General features: G+C 40.3%; 1 protein-coding gene across 1 annotated transcript; it reads right to left on the bottom strand.

The window, feature by feature from the left end:
- Positions 1-10646: 10646 nt before the first annotated feature.
- On the bottom strand, positions 10647-11594 carry LOC141546805 (olfactory receptor 4D9-like). The gene is given in 1 exon segment (XM_074274905.1): positions 10647-11594. A coding segment is annotated over 1 exon segment (948 nt).
- Positions 11595-11798: the final 204 nt, after the last annotated feature.

Below are 11798 nucleotides of genomic sequence, written 5' to 3'. Positions count from 1 at the left end.
AAGAGTATTCCCTGGTATTGGGGAAAATGCTTGTGGCTACTGTTTATACTGTACTTTTGAGTAATTTTGATGGGAGTTAGGAAAGGGGGAACCCCTTTTGGGTTGGCGCCAGGATAGTCCAGTGACAGCACAGAGTCCCTTGTAAAGGAATTTACAGGCCTGAAAACCTAGATTGATTAAAAAAAAGGTTTATTATAGGGTTTGGAAATAAGATTAAAAGGTAGGAAAACACCAGAGCCAAGGTGGCAGAAATCCTTGACATGACCAGCATAGGATGCCATGTTTGGGACCTCTGCAAAGAGAGGACTCTAGTCTGGCTCTTTTTATAATAGGGGGGCTTTGGACAATCTGGAGGGGCCCATGGGTGGAGTTCCCGGCTGGCCTCCAGCCTGAGCTTGTTAGGGTTAGAATTTGAATAGAATTCAATGGGTCTTTAGATAAGGAAAAAGCTGTTTGTGGAGGTTGGGGAAACCTGAGCATATAGTGGGGCTGGGAAAGCCTGGATATCATTGGAATTCAAAAAGGGTGCTTTTTGATCAGGATTTGTAAATCAAAAAATCCTAGCTTCTTCAGCCATGGGGGAGGGGGTTGGAAATCAGAAAGGAATCTTAAGGGACCTCGACCCCCATCATTTCCCCCCTCAAACAGTTAAGACTTAAATTCATTAAAAAAATAAAATAAAAGATTTGGAGCAGTGTCTCTCATTTGAGGCAAGGTTGAAGATTTTCTCCAAAGATCTTCAGAGTAGCAGGATCCCCTCTTCTTGTTCCCCCCTCAAACAGTCACCTCCAGATGCATGTGGGAAAAGGGGTGATGATTTCCTCTTAACTGCTTCAAACTGACAAGGGTCATAGAGATCTGGGGTTTCATGCCAGGAGGTGAGGCATGAGGTATGGGGGATGGCAGCAGGGCATCTAGGGGATGTCCTGGACAGTTGTCTCCAGTCAGTTGTCCAGTCTATGTTCTCCAGACTGAAGGGCGGCTGAGAATCCAAAGTTTGAAGCCTAGAGAAAATAAATCCTGGGAACAGATTAAAAGTCGGGTGTCATCCAGGGTGGAGATGGTGACATTCAGGGGAATGGGGCCGTTAGCAAGAAATGCATCAGGTCCCTTCTGTGGGCTGCTTGTAAAGTGCTGATGGCCCATTTAACTATCAAAGAGAAATAGGAGAAAATGCTGAGAGAAAAGATTATTTGTAGCCTAGCCCTTTTACTGCTAATCCCTCCTGGGGTTGGGAATTAAAGGATGTGGACTCAGAAGTCAGAGGAGGCAAGAGGCCTTATTATCTAGTAGATTTAATAAGCCACTGCTCTTTTGTGAGGCAGGGCCTAGGGATGGGTGCATTCCTGATTGTCAGGGTGGCAGATCAAGATAAGAATGCAGTTTAAGTTCTTGAAAATATTAACTGTGGTGCTTTTCTTTAAAATAATAGAGTTGGTTCCTCAAAAAGCAAAGACCCTGAATCTTTTCCTTCCTAGTTTCCTCACTCTTTATGGGGAAGGGGTGGAAGGGATCAGAGGATGTGCCAAATATCGGGGTGCCTACCCAGCTTACTGGCTCCTGAGGTATTTGGGCTGTCCTGGGATAAAGGGAAACAGGGCCAGACCCCAAATTCCTATCAGGGAGCAGGACACTGGGGGGCCAGGTCAACCCCTGTGATGTTTCACCGTGGTGGTGAAAAGGCAAAAAAATGCAAGAACATAACTAAAACATAACATAAGCATTTAAAAATCAACTTTCAGTACAAAAATAGTTTTAACCCAGTTTTATTCCAATCAATTGTCCCCCTAACTGTCAGAGGGTGGAGCTTTAAAACTCCTAAAAAGCATTAACTATAAGCCCAAGAAATCTTATCTCCAAAAACAGATTCCATTAATCAATCAGATTTCTGATAAATTCTAAACAAATACTTATCATAACCTTATATTGATAGCAGTAAGGAATTTGTCCCAATAAGTTCATAACTTAAACAATTATCATATCCAAGTAGATGTTTCATAAGTGAACATTATTCATAAAAATAAGTTGCTTTTAAAATATATAGAAAAATATCCCAAATTTCATATTGTCCTTAAGAGAAACATTTTCAAAAGGACAAGGAAAAAAACTTATTAGAGACTCTGACCCAATACAATACAATCAATTTAAACTTATACAGAAAGTCCAATTCCACATAAAAGAATTCAAGAAGTTCTTAAAAATAGCAATTAAGCTTTTAGAAATAGTCCTACCAAGGTATGGATCGCATTTAAATTAACAGAAACCCAGGCTAAGTTTGAATTTTATTGCTTTTTCCTGTAAGGGTCCAAAAAAGGTCAGACCAGCGCAATTGAGATGTAAGTGGACCAATGGTCTTTATCCCTGGATGTGCTTAAGAGTTGAGTACTTAGGGACTTCCTTTGTGGGTGGGACCTCCACCCATGGCAGGAACCTAGATCTCACTCTGAAGTCTCCATCAAGTTTGGGATGTAGACTTCATCGTTGATTGGCTTGTGTCTGTGACCTCATTGTCTATTTAAGCTCCGGACAAGGAGCACCTTTTTCCTCTTTCCCGTTTTGTCTTTCCTCTTTTCCACCTGGAGCCTCAACTGGGAGGTCGATATTAAGGTATGTTCAGGAGGTCATAGGGTAGATGTGATTTATGGGAATAAAGTTTGATTGCTGCTCATTTAACCTCTTGGGTGCTCTGTTATGCTTCAACTACTTTCTATGAGATAGTAGCCAGAGGATTCTGAAGACCTCAAAATAGAGGTGAGATTGATGATATTATATTTACCAGATTTTCTCTGATAGACTGAGGAATAAGGACAGATTAGCATTAGTTAGAGAGAGGAAAATAAAACCCTAACACTTTCCCAACCTCTTTTACCTTGAAAGGAGAGAGCTTTGATGGGTGTCTCTCGCTGGCAGCAAAGGAAGTTCTTTCAACCCGGGTGGAGATAGATTAGCTAATCTGTTCAGTGGAGTTTTTACAAGGCAAGTGAATTTCTGTATTAACAGGAGGTAACTGGCCCCTGAGCACCCCAATTCTATTTTCTCTTTAGGCGTCCCCAAGAGAGAGAGATACAACAAAAACTTTAATTTTTGTCAATTTTGCAGAAGTATTTACAATTGATGTCTCAATAGAAATACCCAGCTAAGCATAATAGCTTTAAATTGCATCCAATCAGATCCCAAATAATTGGGCTATTCACCTCGCTGATAGAGGGTGGAATGTTTATGTTGCCTCATGAACAGTATATCAGAAAGACTGAAATAGAGGCAACAGCAATCAGACTTGGAGTAGGTCTCCATAGAAATGACATAATCAGGGGAGACAGCATCTTGATACGATATTTTTATAGCTTGGGATAGGAGAGGCATTCTGATATTGTAAATCTAAGTTCTTTTAGGCTTATCAGGTCTTTTGATACAGAGGTCAGGGAGGTGTGATGGAACGGAGAAGCAGGGAAACTGAGGCAGGGCTGAGTTAGTACAATTAGGGAAACTGAGATAGGAAAATAATAAACCAGACTAAAACTAAAAAAATGCAAGGATTCATGGCAAGAACCAGTTTCTCTCTGGTAACCCTAGAATTATTAGCATCAAACAGCATTCCTCATTCAGGGAGACACACAAGCCTCCCTGTTCAAATCTCTGCAGTTGGGGGGCATCTCAGCCAGAGATGGACAGTTTTTAGGTCTGTGGTCATTTGTGCATTAAAGTCAGCCTCTGTTGAGTAGCAGTGCTCAAGGCAGTTCTGCTGCCCTAAGGGGGCTCCAAGAGATGGAAGAAGTGGGGCTTAGAGTAACTCCACTTGTCCCCCTCTCTCTGGAACAGGAGCTGTTAGTAGGAGACAGATTTCTGAGTAAATTATGCAATTAGACCAAGACAGGCCACCCCAAACCATTAGAGTCCTGATATCAAAATGCTGAAATAGTAATTAAGGAACTGGAGTAATAGGGGTGGAGAAATAGATTCAGTCCTTGAACAGGTGTCTGATTTTTGGTTGTTTCTAAAGAATAATCCCAAAGACTGAATAAGGGATTTCAAAGTTAAAACATAACCCAGCAAAGCATAGTCTAGTAAATTTTAAGCAAAGAGTAAAGTAGTTTCCAATTCAGTCTGAACTTAATGAAATAAGAAGTACATCAGTTTTTCCCAATTTCCTGACCAGGAATTTCCTGTAATCAGTTTCCTTCCTTCCTCTGTTTACATAAACTATCAGATCATACATAAGAGACTAGTAAATTTCCTAAAATCCCTCAAACATACAGCAATAGTTAAACAGTTTTTAGCAAGTTCCCCAGTTTTAGCAAGTCTTAAAAACAGATCAATTAACTTAAAGGTGGGTCTACCTTGAAATCTTTTACAAAGCCAAGCCTCTGAAAAATGTGGATGTGGATGAATTCCACATGGCCCCTTCCCCACTCCATTTTCAAGAGGCAGGGGGAAGGGACGGCAGCTAGCCTTCACCCCAGGCTAACGAGGTGCTTAGCAGAGAACAGTGGGTCAGTTGAAAGACAAAAGATTCTGCCTCCCCTAATCTTTAGTGGGTTGAGTGTGGGGGCGTTGGAGCCTTTAGAAAAGTCATACCTTAATTGGAGATATGTGACTCTTGAAAAGAAAGTTGGGGGTTGGGTGAGAGATTGGAATTCTACCCAGAGTTCAGGTGTTAAGTAAGCTCTTTTCCTCAAGCCCAGAGTTTGTATCTGTATTAAGAGACAGCTTAAAGGAGAATCTATTCATATTCTATAGTCCCTGGGCTTCATGGATTGAAATGCTAGAGAAGCTGAGGCAAGATAGAGATCAGTTTAGGGAAACTGAGGCAGTAAAAGAGAACTGTGGCATTACAGAGAAAGATTCTAGAGAGGTGCCAAATTGAACATAGTTAAGGCGTTTCAAATAGTCTGTCTTCCCAACTTAATTCACTGCTGCAGTTCAGGGAATAAGATGGAGACAGAAGTCATATTTACTCTCTTAATAATTAATTTGCCTTGATTTGGAATTTTGTTCCCCAGCCAACATTACAAAGGTCTTTTTTTTTTTTTTGAAGTTACAACATGGCTAAGGCTGAAGCTTAGAAAAGAAATCTTTAATTGTTAGCAGGGGGCATAGAATGCCAATCAAGAAAAATAGGAGAGTGCACCAGGAGCTAAAAGTCCTAGACCAAGAGAAAAGTCAGGAGTTCCCACCTGCAAGGTTAGTGAGACAGAGAAAGGTGAAGCAGATTATCTATTCACAAGCAGGCAAGTGCCCTGAAGCTAAGGAAAAAATAAGTAGTTTTAAAATCCTCTGTCCAACCTCGAGAGCATGAAAAAGCATAATTCTAAGGCTGCTACAGTGAAAAGCTGTGATGGGAGACATTGCTCTAATGCAGGATGACCAAATCAGGGAAACTGAGTCCCATTTTAAAATGTATGGAGCAAACTTTATAATGTATGAGATGAGCTTGCTTTCTGAGAGAGCTAAAAGCCTCAGCTCCTTTAAGAGCTCTGGGAGGGGCATGACCCGCTTCTCTAGCTTGTAGGCAAAGTACCATTTTAAAGTACCATTTCAAAAGTTTTGAATCCCCAGTTCTCCACTGTACAGTTAAATGGCAGATTGCCAAGTCACATGAGAGGGGTTCGAGAAGAAAGAGGAAGAGGGAAGGGAGAGATGTTATCTTACCCAGTGCTTCCTGGATGGTGGTGGTGAGGGCTTACGCCGAAACTTCGGGGTAGCTCGTACCTTTGTGCCAGGTAGAGACATGTCTCCAAGGTCACCCCAATCCAGAGACCTTTCTCCTCATGGCTACAGTCTGGCCACTATAGTGGAGTGGGAGAGGGGCTCAAACACAGATTTTTTCCCCCCAGAACAGATCAAAGAAACTGCTGGCCTGGGACCCCCGAAAGGGATGCGGTCCTCAGAATGGCCACATGGTGGGGGGAGGGGTGAAGAAGAGACATTTTCTCCCATGTGTCTTGGAGTTCAGAGCTGGCTTTTCTGGCAAGAGAAAAGGGATTAGAAATGCCTTGGAAAACAAGGTCTTTTGTCTCTGGAAGCATTTTTTTGTCCAGAGTTCTGGGTTCTTTGGTCCTGCTGTCTCTAAAAATAGAGTGTGACAAAGAGGACCTTTTGCCTGAAATGCAAGTAATCTCCATGGGAGAATTTTGCTTGCAGCCCAGACCTGCTCTGGGTGCCCACTCTGTTTTAGAGATAGAGTGAGATATTCTCACACACAGATATTCTTCCTAGAAGCTACATGAACAGCTGAGAACCCAGATTGATTCTAAGAGACCTGAAAGAGTTAAGGTTAGTTTTGGGGGTGCCAATTTTTGGGGTTTCAGTTTTTGGGGTTCCCCATGTGGGCCACCACATGATGGGAATTAGGAAAGGGGGAACCCCTTTGGGTTAGCACAAGGATAGGCCAGTGATGGTGCAGAGTCCCCTGTAAAGGAATTTATAGGCCCGAAAATCTAGATTGATAAAAAAAAGGTTTATTGTAGAGTTTGGAAGTAAGATTAAAAGGTAGGAAAACACCAGAACCAGGGTGGCTCCGGTGGGCAGAAATCCTTGACATGACTAGCGTAGGATGCCATGTTTGGGACCTCTGCAAAGAGTGGACTCCAGTCTAGCTCTTTTTATAATAGGGGGGCTTTGGACAAACCAAAGGGGCCTATGGGTGGAGTCCCAGGCTGGCCTCCAGCCTGAGCTTCAGTCAGGGTTAGAATTTGAATAGAATTCAATGGGTCCTTAGATAAGGAAGAAGCTGTTTGTGGAGGTTGGGGAAACCTGAGCAGATAGTGGGGGATGGGAAAGCCCAGATATCATTGGAATTCAAAAAAGGTACTTTTTAACCAGGAGGGGTTGGAAATCAAAAAGGAATCTTAAAGGGACCTCAACCCCCATCAATTTGACTTTGCTAAAGAACTGAAGGATGCTCATGTCATGTTTTAGAGAACTGTATTTTCCAGAAAGGTTCCTATATGAAACTATAGGTAGAGAAAGAAGTCTGACACATGTTCCAGCATAGGGTTCAGTATCCCTCTTTATTCTGACAGTTCTCTGTGGGAAAAAGGGACATGGGTGATACATGAAGACCTGAGTCATAGTTGGGGAGAAATTAAAAGGGCCATTGGGAAGAGAAGAGGACAGAAGAAAGAACATTAACCTAGCTTATTCTGGCAGAATTTATGCTGTCAAAATGCTATGGTAGAAGCTCTGAGCTTTACATTGGAATGCAGGGAGTTCAGCTCCCTTCCTTACTCCAGCTGGGTGGCACTCCACAGTTGATTCTATCTTTTAGGCTTTAATCCCCCCATGTGTGAAATGAAGGGCACTGGACTAAATTCCAAGGTCCTTTCTAAGTCTTAGGCATTTATTAATAATGCAAAAATAGAAAGAGTGAAGAAAATATTGAGGAGTGGAGGGGACTTTGCTGTGGCCTCCTAAAGCACATCATTCAGAGTGCCACATCAACTTATTTACTTTTTGCAATCTGGACTATCTTCTCTATTGAAGATATTCTTATACATCACTCCCTAGTCCATTAGCTTTCTCCTTCTTTCCCCATTGGTTACAGTCCATGAATTCTGTATTATTTAATGTCCCCTTCCTTTTTGGATTATTTTTCTGTCTCTTGTGTTTAAACATAGGGGGGTTTGTTTCCCATTATTACATAGGTTGAGCGAGATTTTACTATCATGTAGCCAAGTGGAGAATTATACCCAGTCAAAATGTGAATGCTAGATAATGGAACAGGGATCAAAATGCCAGAATCATAGAATGTTAGAGATGGAAGAGACCCTGGAAAACAGAATGGAGAAGATTAGAGTTTAAAAGGGAATCTTTGAATGTGGGCTATTAGTCTAGAATGTCCCTTAGAATAGAGAATGGTAGAACTGGAAGAGTGAAGCTAGTGTTCATGCAGCTAGAACTTTAAAGTTGGAGTCAACCAGAGATCTTGGTTTGAATCCTGATTTTTGCAAGCCAACTTTAATTTTTTGAGCTTCAGGATCTTCATTTATAAAGTGAGTTAATAACTTCTAAGGTTCCCTTCCATCTCTAAATTTGTGACCCTATGGTTCTGTGTGAACACAGACAGTTCTTCAAATGCAAACAGTTAGAATTGGAAGAGGACATGGATTACAGAGTTCTAGATCTTGGGGGAATTTTAGAATATAAAAGATCTTAACCAAATAAATTGTAAAAGGCAACAACTGGAAGGAATCTTAGAATGCAACATATAGGACCATAGGAGTCTTAACTGGGACATGGATGAGCCCTTGAAGGGCATCTTTTCTAAATCTTTTGCTTGAAATGAGTAGTTGAGGCCAATTGAGGTTGGGTGACTTGCTTAATGTAAGACAGCTAATAAATGTCTGAGATAAGATTTACATTATTTTAAAACATTAAGAGCAGTATGAAGTGCTAGTAAGATATTTTTTACCTTCTATAAGAAGGAAAAACCTTTAGAGAAGGTTTTTTTCTTTTCTGCAGGAAAAAAAAGGAGCTATGAGACATTAAAATTTAATCTGAAGTATCCTTTTTAACATAGTGTATTGTACAGATGGCCTAATAATGATTTAAAAATAGGAGAGCTAGAGGAGATTTTAGAGACTTTTCTGTTGTGATTCATCCTATTTGCTGATAACCCAAGACGAGAGGAACTCAACTATAAGAAGAAGAACAAAAATAATAATAGACACTTTGTACTAGGAGATACTTTGCCAAGAACTTTCCAATTATTGCCTAACATCATAATATTAATGCTTTAATCTATACAACAACCTTGGAAGATAAGTGCTATTATTATTCCTATTTTATAGATGAGGAAACAAACAGAGGTTGAGTGACTTGTTCCATATTACATGGCTATTAAGTGTGTGAACTTGGATTTTAATTCAATTCTTCCTGATTTTAGGCCCAGATACTGACTGATAGGCAGGATTGCAAAAGATATTGATTATTTAAAACAGAAGATAAAATTGAGTGAAAAATTAGTTTCAGAAGCATATAGTCAGGTAGAAGACAAATAGTTTATCTGAAGAGGTTGGTGGAGGAAAGAGGAAGTAAATTGCAACCTTAATATTATTGAACTATATGATATAACAGTGAAAAATCATAGTTGAATTAGGTCGAATTCAGAGAGACACAGTGATGAGATTCCTTTTGCAGCCTATCATAGCCAGACTCCCCTTAAGTCCCAGGCACAACTGGGGAGTATGTCGATAAGCTAGAAAAAGCTCAATGGAGGACAATTAGGATGGCAAAGAGGTTGGATTGGCATCCACTGAGATTCCCTTAAGTCTTATTTTCCTTGATTTTGATAAATTGATAGAATATGAACAAAGCAATTGGACTTGTTGGTCGAAGAGGGCTTGAGTCCAATCTGATTGGTCTTGTACAAACGGAAATTGGGAAGAAGCAAATTTAGATTTAATGTAAATCTCATGATTTAAAACCTCATGATCAGTGAAGGGGTTCTTAAGAGAAATCAACAAACTGCAAGGATCTGAATAAATATCAGGGGATCTAGGAATATGGAACTTTTAAATATTGATAATTGTATTTTAAACTAATTAGTTTATTTTGTATTCTGCTGTTTTTTACTTAATGCTTTTATAAAAGTTATTTTGAACAGAAGTATAAAGCTTTCACCAGCCTATTGAAGAGCTTCAGGACACAAAAAAGGTTAAGAATTCTGAATTAGAACTGTCTAATAGAGGAGTAGTTTCCTTAGGGAGATAATGGTTCTCCCTCTCAGAAGGCTTCAAGCAAATACTGGATATACATTTATTGTTGAGCAGATTCTGGTTTGAGTATTATTACAGATTGATTGACATCTTCGATCCTATCCAACTCTGAAATACTATACTTATTCTATACTTATTATTATCCCATACTTAGGAAGTTGTTTAACTTCTCTGAGATTAAATTATCTCATTTTAAAAAGAGGATGTTAATACCTGTACTGCTTATCTCAAGGTTGATGTCATGTGAGATAACTGCTTGACAAACCTTATAGTCTTATATCATAATGGTGGAGTCATTCTTAGGCAACTCCATTTATAATAATATAGTGTGGTCTTTGGTTGAAAAGGAAACTTTTTGGGAAAGTGGACAATTCTCACCACTCCTCCCCATTAGAAAGGAACTTCTCTGATTAGACCCTTCTGTGATTGGCTGACTTCAAAGTGATTATCAGCCTCCTCAAAAAACCAGAGGCTCTTCTGCTTAACTCCCCATTACATGAATGAAAGCAATGGTTATTAATGTAGAATGTTATAGGCTTAAAGAACTTGAGACCAAAGAATACTGAAGCTGGAAGGGACCTTAGGACATTCCCTCCAATCTCTACAGTTACATCATTTGTCTCAGATCATATAGTGAGCTGGTGGTAGGTTCAGATCTGATTCCCAGACCATTGTCTTTTCCATTTTTAATGTGTGATCCTTAATACAGATATTCTTGAATGGAGGAGGGTCTAGTGTGTTTATGCATCTTATTATGTACCTTGCTTTTTTTGTGCTTGGAATAACCCAAACTCTTTGTCTTTGCTGGTTATTTAGGGTAACCCATCACTATACACAGGCTGCAGATATTTGCAAGAAAATATCTCCTGGAGTATCTGCCCCATGGAAATAATGAGCATAAAGTTCAAGTCAGTCTTTCCCATGTACCTGTTAGCCCAGCGCCAATTCCTTTGCAGAAGGTACAAGTCTTCTGTGTAATCTTCTCATGGCTGACTTCATCTCCTGGTTTCTCAGTGTGTAAATCAGGGGATTCAAGAGAGGGGAGATAACAGTGAAGGTGACAGAGATAACTTGGTCAGAAGGAAGGGCAGTGAAGGGCCTAGCATATACATAGATACAGGGCACAAAATGCAAGGTGACCACAGTGATGTGGGAAGAGCAGGTAGAGATGGCTTTCCTCCTGCCCTCCCCTGTATGAGACCTCAACATCAACATGATGACTGTGTAGGACACAATGAGAAGAAAGAACCCAAGTGTGGTGACTAAACCATTGTTGGAGATCATTAAGAGCTCTAGAGCAAAGGTATCAATGCAGGCAAGTTTGAGGACTTGGGGGACATCACAGTAGAAACTGTCAATGATGTTGGGCCCAGAGAAGGGGAGTGGGAGCAACAGACAGATCTATACAATGGAGTGTATGAAGCCCCCCACCCAGGAGGCCACTATGAGTCCAAGACACCTTCCTTTACTCATGAGGGTCACATAATGAAGGGGATTTGAGATGGCCAAATAACGATCCAAAGCCATTAAAGACAGAGTGAAAATATCAACCCCACCAATGAAGTGGAAGAAAAACATCTGTGTCATGCAACCATTGAAAGAGATGGTTTTTCTTTCAGTTAAAAGATCTAACAAAACCTTTGGAGCAGTGACTGATGAGAAGCAGATATCCAAAATGGATAAATTTCGGAGCAGTAAGTACATAGGTGTGTGGAGGCGACTCTCAAAGGTCACAGTGAGCATGATAAGGAGATTTCCCACTAGAGTTGCTATGTACACCAGGAATAAGAAAAGAAATAAGATGATGCTGAGCTTTGGAGACTGGGTAAGCCCCATAAAAATAAATTCCTTCACCCTGGTGTGATTCCCCAGCTCCATCAGTTCATGTTTCTTCTTCCTTGACCACCTTGGGGAAAAAAGAATGGAATAATAAGTAATATAAACATTTATTCAGATATCTTCCTATATTACACTCTTTCTCTGCTGCTTTCATTCCCATTCACATGCTGCTGAGTGAAGCTAGAGAAAATCATAAAGCAATACTTACTTGGCCCATCATCAATTTATATGACATAATCTGAA

This window comes from Sminthopsis crassicaudata, chromosome 6 (assembly GCF_048593235.1).
Source record: "Sminthopsis crassicaudata isolate SCR6 chromosome 6, ASM4859323v1, whole genome shotgun sequence".
In the NCBI taxonomy this organism is placed as follows: domain Eukaryota; kingdom Metazoa; phylum Chordata; class Mammalia; order Dasyuromorphia; family Dasyuridae; genus Sminthopsis; species Sminthopsis crassicaudata.
The sequence above is the reverse complement of the archived record's forward strand: the minus strand, read 5'-3'. Positions and strand labels throughout refer to the sequence as shown.